Source organism: Ixodes scapularis, unplaced genomic scaffold (genome assembly GCF_016920785.2).
Source record: "Ixodes scapularis isolate PalLabHiFi unplaced genomic scaffold, ASM1692078v2 PGA_scaffold13__105_contigs__length_92229423, whole genome shotgun sequence".
NCBI classification, from domain to species: Eukaryota; Metazoa; Arthropoda; class Arachnida; order Ixodida; family Ixodidae; genus Ixodes; species Ixodes scapularis.
In genome coordinates, this window is record NW_024609839.1 from 3646777 (window position 1) to 3664045 (window position 17269).

At 48.1% G+C, this 17269-nt stretch overlaps 1 protein-coding gene across 1 annotated transcript in view; it reads left to right on the forward strand.

The window, feature by feature from the left end:
• Positions 1-15695, forward strand: part of LOC115309252 (ficolin-1-like) — an 80805-nt gene extending 65110 nt beyond the window's left edge. Inside the window, exons 4-5 of the mRNA XM_040211858.1 lie at positions 12160-12336; positions 15343-15695. Of these exons, the coding sequence (XP_040067792.1) occupies positions 12160-12336; positions 15343-15647 (482 nt within the window). The 3' untranslated portion in view covers positions 15648-15695. The remainder of the gene's footprint in view (positions 1-12159; positions 12337-15342) is intronic.
• The last annotated feature ends 1574 nt before the right edge of the window (positions 15696-17269 follow it).

Here is a 17269-nt window from a genome sequence, read left to right on the forward strand (position 1 = left end):
TGAGGCGGATTAATAGAAATTGAACACCCTGTTATCGAGCCACGCCGCTGTTAGCTTTATGCACCGAATGTAATTCACGAATGCGCAGCGACGCGAGATCATTGGCGCCTTCTCTCGGCCACTCCTGAAACCTCCTGAATGTGGTCACATTATTTCCACCACCGAAAGATGACATGAGAAGCGCCATCAGCCTTTTTTTCGTTCTGATGGTCTATCGAGATATCCTGATGCTCTCACCCGGGCAACATCAAAACGTTTCGACGGTCCGTCAGTCGCAGCAAGAAACGTTTTGAAGGTCCGACCTTTAAGCAGAAGCCTTTAATGGTCCATCAGCCACCATCAGGAAATATTTGATTGTCTCTCAGGCACCATCAAGTAGGCCTGTCGTACAATCGACAGTTAATTCTGATGGTGTGAGCGGGTTTAAAAATGTTCTGTTATTGTATTCATATATATATATACTAGTAAACGACGTATTTTTCGCGGCTCAATACTTCGCGATTTAGGTCAAATCTGAAGTTTTGTAATAACTCGCGGGTTCTAATTTTTGCGACGCGGTATAATCTCAATATAGATTTTCATGTGTTCAAATTTTACCGGAATTGTTCGCGGGAACTATTTTTCGCGATTTGCCGGCGATTTGCGAAATTCGCGAAAATTAGGTTCTCGCGAAACTTAAGTCGTTCACAGTATATATGCGATTGGTTTAAGCATGCATGCGATCGAGTTCAGAGGAATACGCACTCGCTCAGAACCACTGCAACAACGCGCGCCCAAGACTGATGGAATATTGTCGTCACATATAACAGCCACCGCAGAATATAAATCGTGGAAATGCCTATACTTTGTCAAAGCAACACAATTTTTTTTGCGAACTTGTTTTTTTTTTTTTTTGTATGTTTCTGTATCTGACGACCGTAATTCTTGTGCAAATGGATTCTCACACCTACACCCCCCTCCCCTGAAATAATTCCTCTTGGCACTGCGGGGCAACATGCAATAAATAAATAAATGCGATTTGATGGTACAAAACACTTTTGATGGTCCATCGCCTGATGGTCTGACGACCCATCAAATGCAGTTATGAGCTTCTGGCCGACCGTCAAACGCTTGTGATGGTCCACCAGGGAGGTTTGATGGACCATTAGCTGCCACTAAAGTACCTGACAGACCATCTAACGCTCTGGATGGTCCATCAAGGAAGTCTGGTGGACCATCAGGTGCCATTGGAGCAACTGACGAACCAAGAAGACGTTTTCAATGGTCCATCAGACGCCGTCAAGGAAGTATGATGGACCATCGAAATTTCTTTGATGGTCTATTTGGAGGGTCTGATAGACCATCAAGAGCCATCAAGAAGGTCTGGTGAACCATCAAGGAAGCCTGGTGGGCCATCAGGGAAGTTTGATGGGCCATCAGAGAAGTTTGACGAACCATCAAGAAAGTTTGATGGACCATGATATTTTATTTATGGTCTTTTCTATCGGGGTGTCTTCTATCGCACTTCAATTCTCTTATTTAGTGTGTTTCAATGATGCTCAGCAAGTTTCGAAATTAAACCATGTCCTTAAGCTCAATATTTATAAGATTAATTACTCGAAAATAATTAACAACTTAGTTATCTCAAACTTTAATCATTTGCCTAAGTGGGCCCCTGGCCTAAAAACAAAACGACACAAGCCATTTTTTTTTTGTGCAACGCGTAGTTTTCGCAATATCGAATTTGTCCACCTTCAGTGAAACACCCTGCGTATTGTAGTATATGTGTAAATAAATTGGACGGGACAGACTCTTTTTCCTTAAGTTCGACGAGATGGCGACAGCAGAATCAAGCTGCAAGAGCATTTGCTGTTGTTTTCTTCTCTCGAGCTCGTACGAAAGGTGGCTCGCGGCACGCGTTTGCTGCTAGGATCGGTTTTGCCTAGCGTGCCTTTATGAGCACTTTGCTTCGGGGCTCGGTGGCTTGGGGTGATGACACCTTACCAATTTTTTTTTAACTCTTATATTTATTTCTTTGCTCTGAAGCGCGTGAAAAAGCATGTCCCTGCACGCGTTCGTGGCGCTGACTGTGCTAGGGCGACATTTTGTTTCCTGCAACTTTTCTATTTTCCATGTGAGCGCGTGCTGTCGTCATCAGGTTCTACGAACGATGGCCTCACCCTCAACAGAAGGACATTGAGGTACTCTAGTTTTGCATGTCGGCTAGATTTTCCCGTCGTGTGATTTATGTCGGCAACGACGCACAATAAATGGGATCAATGAGAGGCAACGGATGTACGACGTAGTGATGCCATGGCAACGTCCAAATTGCATTGTTTACCGCCGTGCCCATCGCCTTTACTTTCAAATAGACCGCGGCCGATCTCATCAGCTATGCCAACCAATCCAGTCATAAAAACATGCACACGACACCGTGGTTTTTGATCCCCGAGACCAAGCGGAAAAGGCATATACTTTCAGCAAAGTCCCTTGGTGTGCTTGTGTTTGCCTTGCAAGCAACGTCAAATGCGCCAGTACACAATGCCTGTGCCACACGAGGCTCTTGGAAGCCAATGGCAGTGCAGCAATCTTTCGTGGCCGTGTCTCTAATGTTCGCACAACAGTGGTTGTCCGTACTTGGAAACGTCGGGCGTGAATTTTAACCAGAGTCTTTAGGCTCTCAGCGCTGGTTTGGCTTCGTTGGCTTGTATAACCCATTCCAGATCTTGGTCATTTTCTTGGTCGTCTTGTGTGCTGCGGCATATATCAGCAGTAGAGTTAGAGCTCAATTTATCCAACATTTCAATTTTTAAAAATTTACAGCCCAGCGTGCGATCTCCACAGCCCAGGACGCGCATGTTTGTTGCTTCTGAAGGCAAACACATCACGTGCATGCCATACGCACGAACACTAAAAATGGCCCCGGCCAGAAGCCCGTGTCGAAAGGCCGTACTGTTTTTCGCATTCGTTGCGTGAACAAATTAGAGCGTCGATAGTGATTCCATAACAACAAAGAATGTCTAAGGCGTCGCCATGGCCTCAAAAGACAATGATACGCGTGTTCGGCCGAGTTTCCAATATACATGGCTTGGAAGTAACGTCATTGCATCATTCTGGTGTTCATCTCAAGTTCTTTTTGACATGAGAAAGAAATTTAGTGGTAAGTAACTAAGTAGCGCCTCCACGGTGGTAGACAAAAGGGACCGTCCGCGATCTTTTATGAGAGTACGTGGAGCTCCGTGGCGGAGAATCACCTGGTTCAGCGGGAACGCAGCAATTTAGGGTGCTGTAGCGTTGGGAAGGACCGCTGTTTCTACGTAACATGTTAGATGGTCGATATACACAATTATCCAGTTCTGGGAAGGGTCCGAATAGGTCAACTCACACAACGACGAACGGTAAATGAGGGGGAGCTATGGGTTCGAGAAGTCCTGGGGGAGTTGATGTGGGACACTCTCGACGCTGGCACAGCTGGAAACTCCTGACGCACTTGAATACAGCACTATACACTCCGGGCCAAAAGAACCCATGGATGACAAACTCTTGTGTAGGTTTTAGGAATCCGAGATGGCGGGCAGGGGGCTCATCTTGCAGATTTTGTAATATCTCTTGTCAGAGGTGTTGAGGTATGACAAGGAGCCAACGCTTACCCTGTGGATCATAATTTTGACAAAACAATATCCCGTCAATATAAACAATTGTTGAGCTTTGTTAGTAAAACGTCAACTTTTGGACGGATTGCTGCCTCTCAAGTGGGAGAGTATCTGAATTATTCACACGATCTGCACGCTGCTCGGAAGGCAAAGTCTCACAGGAAATAGGAGTGATTGAAGCTGTTGTATTTGTGTATAGTGCAAGTGTAGTAATGGTGTTAAAGTGCCCCTGGAAAGAAAAAAAAAAGTTTTTTAACAGTGTTGTTGGGACATCCGTGTCAAAAAATTAATAATACGCAAAAGAAAACATTTTTAGAGAAATATTCACTACCCGAGACGCGATTTAGTTGCTAGTCACCTCATTTCTACTTGTTTTTCATCTCGGCATGCCGAGCGCCTGGAGGAGAAGTGGACCGGTTTCGCCTTCGCGTCGAGGTGGAAAGAGCGAATTACCATCGCATTGAGCGAATGACCACTTCGTGACGTCATGGACTTTGCGTGCAGAATTTCAAATAAATTTATCGCCGTGAATACCGCTCTAAACATTTTTTTTTTCGCGTAAAATTTGTTTAGTGCCACGCGTGTCCCAACAGACTGTTAAAAAAAAAAGTTCTTTTTTTCCTTTCAGAGGCCCTTTAAGGGTAAGCGTACATCGGCAGAGGCCATCAGCGTCTTGATGTTTTTGACCACTTCTGTTGACGATATTGTCACGGGTGGTGAGTCGTGACCAATAAACAAGAAATAAACAGAAATAAATAAACGTTTAATGTGGCGAACTTGTGCCAAAAATAAAGAAGGAAACAGAAGAAAGCAGAGCGTCGCGGGCGTCGAAGTCGGCGTGTCAGCAGAATCGAGCGCTGGGGCGAGACTGACTCGACAAGGTCGCGGGCGGCCTCTTATCTAGAGTGCGCCGCTATCTCGAAGATTCGGCGAAAGCGGTTCGAGCGTCGCGTGATCGGGGCGAGAATGAACACGCACTTTCTAGAAAACAAAAGCAGGGATAAATGATAGAAGTTACGTGCGGTACATGAATAAACGGGAACTTTCTGGAGGACCGTGACCGAGCGTTGCTTTCTCAGCCTTGCGCGCGGCATTACTCCCCCCTTTAAAAGTGCATCGCCCCGATGCAGTGTAAAACAAATCAAAATAAAAAAGAACGATAAACTAAAGAGTCTCTTGGAGCACAAAAGGTCCACAGTCCTATCGAGCGTAGTACGGCTTCAGGCGCACGACGTGGACGACCTCAGGTCGTGGTGGGCGGCGTGACGATGTTCGTGTTCCGTCGGGCATCACCTCGTAGTTCAGCTCGCCGAGGCGACGAAGTACCTTGTATGGTCCAAAGTACCGTTTCAGCAGTTTCTCACTGAGGCCGCGGCGACGGATGGGCGTCCATACCCACACCCTATCTCCGGGCTGGAAGTGGACGTCCCTGCGACGAAGGTTGTAGCGGCCGGCGTCGACGCGTTGCTGGTCTTGAATCAGGAGTCGGGCGAGCTGGCGAACTTCTTCGGCGCGTTGAGCAACCGCCTGGGCGTCGTCGCTCTCGTTGTCAGATGGCTCATGGGGCAGCATGGCGTCCAGCATGGTCGTTACCTTCCGACCATGTACCAGCTGGAAAGGAGTGAATCCAGTGGTCTCTTGAACCGCCGTATTGTAGGCGAACGTGACGTAGGGCAGCACCTCGTCCCACGTCTTGTGCTCTACGTCGACGTACATAGAGATCATATCGGCGATTGTCTTGTTGAGTCGCTCCGTCAGCCCGTTGGTCTGCGGGTGGTATGCCGTTGTTCGACGGTGTTCGGTGTGGCTTAGACGCAGGATCTCTTGGGTCAACTGTGCCATAAACGATGACCCTCGGTCTGTGATCAGTACTTCGGGGGCGCCATGGCGGAGGACGATGGACTCGATGAAGAACCTGGCAACTTCCACAGCAGTCCCCGAAGGAAGAGCTTTCGTTTCGGCGTACCGCGTGAGATAATCTGTGGCGACGATGATCCAGCGGTTCCCCGACGTCGAAGGCGGAAAAGGACCAAGTAGATCCATTCCGATCTGTTGGAAGGGTGCAGTTGGAGGAGAAATAGGCTGCAGGAGTCCGGCCGGCCTCGTCGGAGGTTTCTTGCGTCGCTGGCACTCGTGGCATGATCGTGTGTACAGGTGGACGGTCTTGGGGAGCTTGGGCCAGTAATACTTTTCACGAATACGGGCCAGTGTCCGGCTGTATCCAAGGTGTCCGGACGTCGGGTCGTCGTGACATGCTTGAAAGATCTCCCCTCGAAGGTCGGTCGGGATTACCAGCAGCCACGGCGAGTTGTTGTTCCCGAAGTTCTCTTTGTAGAGTACACCTTGTCGGATGGCGAAGGTCGGCAGTACTCGTGAGAAGACACGTGGCACGGTACTCCTGCCCCCTTCCAGGTGCTCGATTAATGCGCGCAGCTCAGGATCGTCCCGTTGACGTCGTGCCATATCGTCGGTGTTCACTGCTCCTAGGAAGCACTCGTCGTCATTGTCGTCGCTGCAGCCGGAAGGGGTTTCGACGGGGGCTCTGGACAGGCAGTCGGCGTCGCTGTGCTTGCGGCCTGACTTATAGACCACTGTCATGTTGAACTCTTGTAGTCGAAGACTCCATCGAGCGAGGCGTCCTGACGGGTCCTTCAGGTTCGCAAGCCAGCAGAGCGAGTGGTGGTCCGTGACTACACGAAACGGGCTCCCGTACAAGTACGGACGAAACTTCGTTATTGCCCAGACAACCGCAAGGCATTCTTTCTCAGTCGTGGAGTAATTTTTCTCCGCCTTGGACAATGTCCGACTTGCGTAGGCGATGACTCGCTCGATGCCTTCTTGCACTTGGACTAGTACTGCGCCCAGTCCCGCGTTACTTGCGTCCGTGTGAATTTCTGTTTCCGCATCCTGGTCGAAATGTCCAAGCACAGGAGGAGTCTGGAGTCGTTGTTTCAGTTCGTCGAATGCCTGCTGTTGCTCCTCGGCCCATTCGAACTTCTCGGCGTCCTTCGTGAGATTCGTAAGTGGTGCGGAAATCCTTGCGAAATCCCGAACGAAGCGTCGATAATAGGCACAAAGTCCAAGGAATCTTCGCACGGCCTTCTTGTCTGTCGGCGCTGGAAATGCCGCGACGGCGCGCGTCTTCTCGGGGTCTGGGCGGACGCCTTCGTTACTAACCACGTGGCCAAGGAACTTCAGTTCGTCATAGGCGAACCGGCACTTTGACGGCTTGAGTGTGAGTCCGGCGGTCTGAATGGTTTGAAGAACAGCTCGGAGTCGTCTCAAGTGCTCGTCGAAGTCAGCTGAAAATACTACGACGTCGTCAAGGTAGATGAGACAACTCTGCCACTTCAGCCCTGCCAGCACGGTGTCCATGACACGCTGGAAAGTTGCTGGCGCCGTGCATAGTCCGAAGGGCATCACCTTGAACTCGTACAGTCCATCCGGCGTGACGAAGGCTGTCTTCTCTCGGTCCCGTTCGTCGACCTCGATTTGCCAGTATCCGCTCTTCAGATCCATCGATGAAAAGTATCGAGAGTGGCGCAGCCGGTCTAGAGTGTCGTCGATGCGGGGGAGTGGGTAGACGTCTTTCTTCGTAACCGTGTTGAGCTGCCGGTAGTCCACGCAGAACCGAAGAGTTCCGTCCTTCTTCTTAACCAGCACGACTGGAGAGGCCCATGGACTGCTTGAAGGTTGGATTATGTCGTCATTCAGCATCTCTTGAACTTGCTGATGGATCACCTCCCTTTCCTTAGCGGAGACTCTGTACGGCGATCGATGCACAGGGCGCGCGTCGTCCTCGGTAACGATGCGGTGCTTGGCAACCGCGGTCTGGCGCATCTTCGACGACGTCGCAAAGCAGTCGCGGTATTCGGCGAGGAGGTTAGCCAGCTGACGCCGTTTAGGGTCCGGAAGCTTAGGGTCAATGTCGAGCTGCGCTGGCGACGTACTGTCTTGCTGGGGCGGCGAGGATTCGTCAGTAATCGCGGTGATTTCGGTGGGGTTTCGGAGTTTCTCGATGTGGCCCACGGCTGCACCTTTTGTGAGGTGTTGCGTTTCGTTTCGGAAGTTCGTCACGAGGGCCACAGTCCGCCCGTCCTGAAGTTCAGCTACTCCCCTTGCGACGCCTATGCCTCTTCCCAGGAGCAACTGGAGGCTTCCCTCGAGAAGAACTTCGCCACAGGAAGCTTCATCGATCCCGACAAGTACGAAAACACTCGACCGCGGTGGTAGGTTTACGTGGTTTGCGAGGACTCGGACCGTGGGTGACGTCGCTTGGGGTCCCTCCGCTGGTGGAGCAGGTTTTCGTAGCGTCAGCCGGTTTGTTCCGAGATCGATGACGGCGCCATACTCGCAGAGAAAGTCCATTCCGAGGATAACGTCCCTCGAACAGTCTTGCAGAACGACGAACTTGACAGGGCACGTTTCACCGTGGATGTCGACGCGAGCAGTGCATCTCCCGACTGGTGTGATGAGATGTCCTCCGGCGGTTCGTATTTGGGGTCCTTCCCACGGCGTCATGACTTTTCGAAGGCGGCGGGAGAGCCTCCCACTCAAGACTGAGTAGTCTGCTCCGGTGTCCACGAGTGCCGATGCGTCGAGGCCGTCGATCACAACGTTCAGGTTGTTAGACACCGATGCAGGAGCGTCGTTGTGATGCTTGGGGTCGGGAGAGTGGGAGCGCTCCGTCGTTCTTGGAGGCTCTTTACGTCGGTTGTCTTCGGCAACTCCACCTCCAGGGGTTGCCGCGCCTAGTTTCCCCGGTGAGGAGCGAGGGGTGACAGGCTTTCACGTCGGGGTCGGTGCATCGGCGAAGCTGGACGTCGGGGCGATGGCGACCGGAACTCTCGGCGGGACGCAGGCTCGGGGGACTGGGGTCGTCGCAGGTACTCGTCGATCTCCCGAGGGCGTTCACCACACCGGGGGCGCGGGTCGTTTGGGTGGAATCCGCGCAGCCCGAGTCGTCGGTATGGGCATCGGCGGTACACATGGTCGGCTTCCCCGCAGTGGTAGCAGAGCGGGCGTCGGTCGGCCGTTCGCCACACATCGGTCTTCCGGGGTACACGGGGCTCCTGGCTGGCGTACTGGGGCTGCTCGTCGCGGCGTCGGTCGTGCTGCGGCGCAGGAGACTGGCGTCGGGGCGGCGCGACATAGGCGCGAGGAGGAGGCGGTGGCCGTCGGGCCACTGCGGCGTAGGTCACGGTGGGCTCCTCGGGTGCAGCTACGTTGGCAGGAGCCTCCAGTTGAATTGCCCGCTGAACCTCGTCGCGGACAACTTCGACTATTGACACCGAAGCCGGCTGGTGGGTAGCAGGCAGGAGCTTCTTAATTTCCTCCCGGACGACGTCCCGGATGATCTGGCGAATGCTGGAGATGCTGGAGCCAAGGTCGCAAGCGGACGGCGGAACCGCGCTGACGCCGTGTAGCCTCTGGTAGTGGCTGGCTCGGGATTGCAGTGCACGCTCAATGTTCGTCGCCTCGGTTACAAATTCTTGAATCGTCGTCGGTGGGTTGCGTACGAGGCCACCGAAAATGTCGTCCTTCACGCCGCGCATCAGGATACGCAGGAGGTACGGGGATCGTTACGCCGCGCATCAGGATATGCTTCACGCCGCGCATCAGGATATGCGAGAGGTACGGGGATCGTTACCCCGCACCTCCACCAGAATGTCACGGGTGGTGAGTCGTGACCAATAAACAAGAAATAAACAGAAATAAATAAACGTTTAATGTGGCGAACTTGTGCCAAAAATAAAGAAGGAAACAGAAGAAAGCAGAGCGTCGCGGGCGTCGAAGTCGGCGTGTCAGCAGAATCGAGCGCTGGGGCGAGACTGACTCGACAAGGTCGCGGGCGGCCTCTTATCTAGAGTGCGCCGCTATCTCGAAGATTCGGCGAAAGCGGTTCGAGCGTCGCGTGATCGGGGCGAGAATGAACACGCACTTTCTAGAAAACAAAAGCAGGGATAAATGATAGAAGTTACGTGCGGTACATGAATAAACGGGAACTTTCTGGAGGACCGTGACCGAGCGTTGCTTTCTCAGCCTTGCGCGCGGCAATATTAAAATCATACTCCTGCAGTTTTAGCGCCCACCGACCGAGGAGTCCGGTTAGGTCCTTAAGGGAAGCAAGCCAGCACAAAGAGTGGTGGTCGGTGACCACTTCAATGTGTCTTGCATAAAGCTATGGTCGGACTTTTCCAAGAGCACAAGATTGAGATTTAGACGCTTCGTAAACAACACTTTAATAATATTTTAGACAGCATTCGTAAAACATGTTTTTAGGCGAAAGGCTTACTTGTCCCGATGAGCGAAAAAGCGTCGTATAAACCGATAAATGTATATACGATTGAGCGGCTCGCTCCGCTCATCGAGCGATATTACTTGTCCCATTGCCTTGGCGTCATCCTTGCGGTCATCCTAGAAGTCGTCCTATACCTCTAGGACGACTTCACTTTTCACAATACTTAAGAAACAAGCGGCGTCGGCGGCGTTGTGCTGTGCCCGAAGGATGATCATAAAATACGTCATCAGGTAACAGCAGCGTGATGCCAAGTGAATAACTTCTGCAAACATGAAATCCAGATAGAATCCATGTAGATGTCTAGTTTTATAATCCAGATAGAGAAACGTTATACTGGGTTTTTCGGTAGGGATGGATCTCTAAAAATCGCAAAACTCGATGTGTAACATACGAGTGTTCGATTTAAAGAATGATCTACCCGTTTAACACATCTAAAGTGGAATGACTTTTAAGATCACATCTTTAAGTGCCTCAAAATATTATTTAACTCACTAACTACGTTCTGAGACACATTTGTCGGTAGGTGTGAAACCGACATTAACGTCTATACCGAGGCGTTGACTTCAAAACAGTATTTTTGGTACACACCATACTAAACCAGAAACTAACGGACGACAAGGGCGCAAACACACACGTCTCAATCTTTATGAGTGAAGCAAAGTGATGAGGTGGAAAATGTGTGTGTTTTTCCCTTTGTCGTCCGTTCCTCGCCGGTTTAGAATCCTGTGGAACGTTAAGGAGCTCGCCTGCTTTATACATTTGGTTTCTGTTTTGCTCGTGACTTTATGTTTAAAAAAAATGGGGCCGCATCTCCACGTGGTGAATGATGTTCATTGCGGCGAAGCTGTGGTGGTGCTGATGATACTGATTTTATTGTTCATAGGTGGTGCGGAGTTCCGGATTGCGTTTCAACTTCATTATTACTGCTTAATGGTGGGTGAAATGCAGAGCCAGTGGTTCTTCTAGCGGATCAGCTTGGATCCGCTAGAAGCGGGGGGAACGCATCTCCACCGCTTAAGTCAACGGTCCATGTCAGAAAGAGAATGTGTTGTATGGATCGTGGTTATATACGCAGTTGAGCATTTGACCGCAGCGCCATCTCCTGTATAGACGTTGAGCGACTACATGCAACGTTGAAGTGTAGCGTAGTGTGCAATAAAGAAAAAAAAAGTGTAGCGTAGTGGTTAAGACGTCTGCCTCGTAAGCAAGCGGTTCCCAATTCGAGCCCCTAAACAAACGTACTTTTTTTTTTTTTTATATGGGCCGATTTCGGAGGCAGTGCAATTGATGTGAGCACGGACGCCGGACAAGGCTAGACCCTAAGGAGCTTCGCCCCTAAGAAAAAAAAACTGTACCGTGGAGTCAATATTACGCTACGCATATTTGTTGCTTTCGGGAGAAAAATGCGACCTGCCTGCGCACTACTCCAGCTTCCTCGCCAAAGCGGGAATAATTCGTGTCGCTCAGTAATGTCAGCACACCACGAGACAGGCCTAGAAAATGGTATACCATCACGTATCTCCGATCCTCACTATTACCGCCATTTTGATAAACGAGTGGCGCCACATATAGACAGTTGGAGTCGTGGGTGTAACGTGACACCTTCGCGTCACGTCACGGGGTAAACTTTCCCGCGGACTTTAGTGGGCTAAATGCCCCGTGGCCCACATCACATCTGTCAGCCACGTTAACTCTCCTTTGAGAATCTCCCCCAAACCAACAAAAAGAAACAAGAATATTGCGTTAAACAGAAATCACCAGTAGTATTAATATTAATTTTGGTTCACATGTAAAACAAAACCAGTCAATAAAGATACCCTCGGGTGACGTAGCCTATCTGTGTTTATTTGCTTTGCAACTAACATTGATACTCACCATTCAAAACAAGCTCTCACAAATAAGTTTATTCTGCCAGCATTTTAGCTTGCTAATGAATACCAACAATTATCTTTATATAATTCAATGCATATTTTTCTGCTATTGAAGCATATGATTATATAGCATCGTGAAACGAAAAATGTGAGTCGCTACTCTTGTAGGTGTTTCTTGTTTCAATTTACTATCGTTAGCTTGGTTTGATCTATGGTTTTAGTCAGCGCCATGCACATTCCTGCAGCTCATGTTAGGAGTGAGACCTCACGTCATGGAGGGTTTATGAGTCAGTCTTACCATTTGGAGAGGGTGTTCGTGTTTATTTCTAAGCGCATTTTTTTCCTTCCGTCAAAGGTCTTGATAATCTTCATGCACTTACGAGTTTTCCGAACAACCAACAAGCTCTCAGAATCGAACTGACAAAAATAGGACAAAGGGAACCGACAGTATTGCTCTATCACAAATTCGTCGTCGGCTCCAAACAGGAGGGTTACAAGCTGACCGTTGCCGACTACGAGGGTCCTCATCAAGGTAGGTATCGGTTCTGCCGCAGTGCCTTTCGCAACAAATGCGAAGAATGTGGAATGGCGCGTGTTATTGAGCGCTTTGTCAGCAGGGAGCAGGACCTCTGCGGCTCTGCCGATAGAAAACCGAAAATTGAAAACAAGCCCAAACTGTTTTTGAAAGGCTGTAAATGCTTGGGGTGCTTTCTGTCTTTCTACGTGCGCTGATTTTGTGATTCTAGACGGTTGTTAGCTATTTTCTAGCTGAAACATCGTTTAAATTTGTTAATTTAGAAATTCAAATTCCCAAACCTAATTCAGAACTTCGTTATCGCAGACGGTAATGATTGTTCTGAATGTACCCTTTTAAGAAACTAGAACGAAATTAAAATCTTCTGTGTGACGTGTAGTTTCGCACGAACAATTCGGCTCATGTTCCGCGAAACAGGCCGGCATGATCCACCTTTTATGAGATGGTAAAAATGATGTGCTATAACAGGGGTGGCCAGAGTGACATGGGGTTAGAGATGCAAACAAAACTATAAACGTTCTGAGAGCCGCAGGACAAAAGGAAGTAGTAATTCAAGTACACTAATTGAATTAATGTAATTTAATTACTTTCTTCTAAATTTGTAATTGCGTTTAATTACTTTGGGCTATAAGGAATTGTAATAGTAATTTAATTACTTTCTAGCTTCAGTAAGTGCAAAATTTCGGGCACAATTACAAATTACTTTTGCAAGACTGCGGCTCTGGCGGAATGCCTCTGAAAGCCTCAGTGCCCGCACCAGCGGCCTAGCTCTCGGTGACACACTCGCAGTTCCAAGTTTATTTTCTGTTGGCTTTACTTCGTATCATATTGGATTCAGCGTTTTGGAGACTGACTTCTCACCTGGGAATATTGTCACCATTGATTCAGGAGCCCCGATTCGGTTCTTACATAATTCTGAACCATCATAGTTCCAACTCAATGTAAATAAATCAATGAATCAATGAATCAATCAATCCTTTATTTCACATCAGAAACTGATGTAGGCTGCAGGGGCAAAAAGTCAAAAGTTTGACTTGACAAGGCCTCTGCAGCCTTACAATTGGCACACGGCGACATACTACACATGAAGTAATAACATTAAGTTTTCAGCTTTTAACATTAAGCAAATAAATAAATAAATAAAAAAGAACCAGAAGAACAGCATAAGTTAAACACGCTGTTAAAGATAACAAAAAAATCATATACATATATACACATACACATATACATATGTATATACATACATGTATATACACGCATACATACACACACATACATACATACGCATCATACAGACGCGCATATACACACATATATATAAGGCACATAGCATATTTAGGTACATGACAGGACAATACCATAAAACGTCTGTGTGTAAATGCGTTCCTATTAGCACGTGTGGATTATAATAACACTATTAAAATATTCTGAGAAGACTAATTGTCGTATATTTATTTGCCTGGCTAGCGAAATTGTGTCAACCTGATTTTACTTTACCGATCTGGCTCCTTCGAGCATATGAGCTAATTTAATATTATTTCTTGAAAATAAAAGAATGTAAGACTTCATTGCCCCAGACTGTCCAGTAGTATTAATAATTTAACATAATTCACACGAGTAACGTACAATACATGACATTTACACAGCGATGCCTAAGCCTCCTCCTAAGTGGGGCAAGCAAAGAACAAATGCGTTGCATTCTTAACTACTCGCTTAAAGTCATATGGCCCAAGTCGAATCGCTCGCATAGATAAGTAATTGTATTACATTTTAAAAGTAATTTGTAGTCGTAATGAATTACTTTCACTTACTAGTAATTGTAATTGTAATTAAACTACTTTTAAAACAAAGTAATTGTAAATGTAATTAAATTACATTTTGAGAGTAATTTACCCATGTATGGGGCATCTTTATGCCGAAAAGCAATATGGTTTTATGTACGTTGTCTAGTACAAGACTGCCAAGACTATGAGCTTTTTTATTTTTTTTTTATTGTAGAATATTGTTTTGTCTTGGTGACACGGGAGGAGAAAGGGGGCAGACTTACCAAGGAGCCGTGAGCCGCACTTGGACCCGTGAACAGCCGCACGCGGCTCGAGAGCCGCGGTTTGGCCCTTTGCTATCATGTTAACTTTTGACTGCTGTTTCTTACCAGGTTTTGTTTACCATTCAGTTCAACTGCATACATCCGTAGTGACTGGTACAGCTGAAGCCCCAGCACGATTCCGGACATTAATTATTGACACTTTAAGTGGGTTGTCGAACTAGTCAGACTAAATGCATTTTCGGAAAACCCAGGCTTTAGTCTTCCCAACTTGCTATTTATTATCTCTCCATTCAGATTAGCAATTGAGAAAGCAGCAAATGAAGGTTCTGCCAAAATCAACATTCAAATTTTCCCGCGTTCTCCAGCAGTGTGATGTCACACGCTGTATAACTTGGAAGTCGAGCAGACAGTTTAAAACGACACTGTACTTTAAGCGTTTTTTTTTTTTTTTTTGGCGTGAGCTAGCTTAGAATTTATTGCACGCCACCAAACAAGTACAAACTGTGCTGTCCCCATATAGTAATCCTATATAGGAATCAATAAATGGATTGAAGAATGATAACGGCCGTACCTTTGTAGCGGGCGGTAGCTTGCTCCACTTAGCGTCACGTTTTTGGCGTCGCGTTTTCAGTGTTGTCAATGTTACCATGGAGCCTTTCGGACCAGATTTTAAAATGCATTAACTTCAGAAAAAAAGTACTGTGATTTGTAATTTAAGTTACTAGTTCAGTTGTGTCAATCAATGCGTCTAAACAATTTGTATGCAAATCAGTTTGGAAGTAACGAAAATCATTTTGTGTTCACTGACGCAGTAAAATGATTCTAGATGTTTGCCTATAACAGAACATATTATATCACAGAACATAATATTTTATATTTGCTGCTTGTTAGAATATCATAATGCAAGAGCCGTCAACACCCTCGCTTGGCTGACACTGGTGTTTTGGCATGCACAGATTACGACGCGTTGTCCTACCACAACGGACAGAAGTTCACCGTCAAGAAGAGCATGACGCAGCCACCCGACGGAGACAGATGCTCCGCAAGACTAAGTGGTGGCTGGTGGTTCAAGGATTGCAACGAGGCAAATCTTAACGGACGTAAATTCACCTACACTTCGCCAACAAAGGCCCTCGGTGTTACCTGGCACATCAAAGGCCAAGAAGAATCCTACTATTATCCCTACGACAGTGTGGAGATGAAGATCAAGGACTACGACTATGGTTTCTGCACGGGCGCTTTTAGATCCAAACGTATCTAATTTCTAATTTCTGCTTCGGTGCAAAAAAAAAAAAAAGCACTAAATTGAGCGGAAGTTGCCATTTACGATATGCTCCGTTAATTTCTCGCTTTTTGACTTTTTTTCTGCAAGCTTTGGAAATAAAATATCACTGCTAGAGAAAACAGCATGAATTGTCTTGGCTCTCCCGGCTACCGCCAACGTCCAACGCTAAAGCGGCGGTCCCACTGCTTATGCATTTTACAAAAGAGACGCTGCAAACACTGTCTGAGGCCTTCCTTGAAGATGAGGGTCCCGTCACACTGGTCATATCAAAACCCATTTTAGACATGTTAAAAGCATACATATGCACGAAGCACACACGCTTGAAACCTGATTGAGGCGTGAAAGCAGTGAAATCATGACTGCAGCCCGTGTCGTTTCTATGACGTACGAGCAGTGTGTGAGCGGCTTAAATTCACCAACTGCGCACCATTAGCGCCGACTAAAGCGCGGACCACATGGCGCGTTTTTCTGCACGCGAAAACGCGACGCGCTATGAACGCTCGCGCGGAAGCTGGCGCGGCACCAAGCACCGCCGGCCGCGCGTTATCAGCGTTGCCAGATAACAGAATTCTCAACACGCGATGTAAATCTTGACGCAAATATTAAAAATGAGAACTAAAGGAACAAATAAGTAAATAAAACTGGTTTGTGTGTCAAAAGACACACCTTTTAATTTTATATGGGAAATAAAAATGCTTTTGAACACTTCGAAATGGGCTGAATACGAAAGAGCGTACTGTGCAGGATCACGTGATAGTTCGACCGACCCTCATTGGGCGAGACCCGCTTCGACGCCTCGGCACGCGTGTCTTGTTCTGGGTCGGCTGGAAACCAACGCTCCCGCGAAAACGCGCGCCCGCGCGCAGGAAATGACGTCAGTTTTACACTGACGCGCCTGAGTCGCGAGCAACGAGGTAGAGGGGCTTAGAGCGATAAACCGGGGTTCCGGTCTGCACTCGAAAGTGACCCCCATAAGGCGGCTGCCATTGTACGCAAATTTGACCACACGTCACATGACCAAACCAAATACGTGACGTCGCAGGAAAGATGGCAGCGCCCTTGCAGCGGCTGGCCCCAGCTGGGCCGGAGCTTGTCGGATGCTTTTTTGGTTGTCGTTCGTCTCGGCGAGTTGATTTCAGACGCGGAAGCCGTCATATGAGGCCGGTCGAAAGCGAGTTCAGAGTTCAGCGTGGTGTTTGACGTAGGTATAACGTGAAAATACGGAGAAACGGTGTGCATTTCGCTGGTGACCGTCTGCATTTCGCTGGTGACCGACCGGGATATTGCCACGGAAGAGACAATCTGACCTACGTTGCTCGGACCTCGGATTGATTCGGATACCGCTAGGATAAAATTTAAGGCGACGTTTCTGTGCTCTCATTGACCATCGGAATCTTCGAGGTTTGCAGTGAAGCGTGGGCAATATATTTGGATACACAGTTTAACGACGGAAATTGCATGAGTCGTGCTTGGCGGTGTGCAATCGCGGTGCAGCTTCGGTCAAATGACCGAGGGCTCACTTCGGTTGTGCGGCGCACCGGAAGGCTGCCTTGAAGCTGGTAGTTCCCGTGCCGTGCTGAATGATGCTGTGCTGCTTA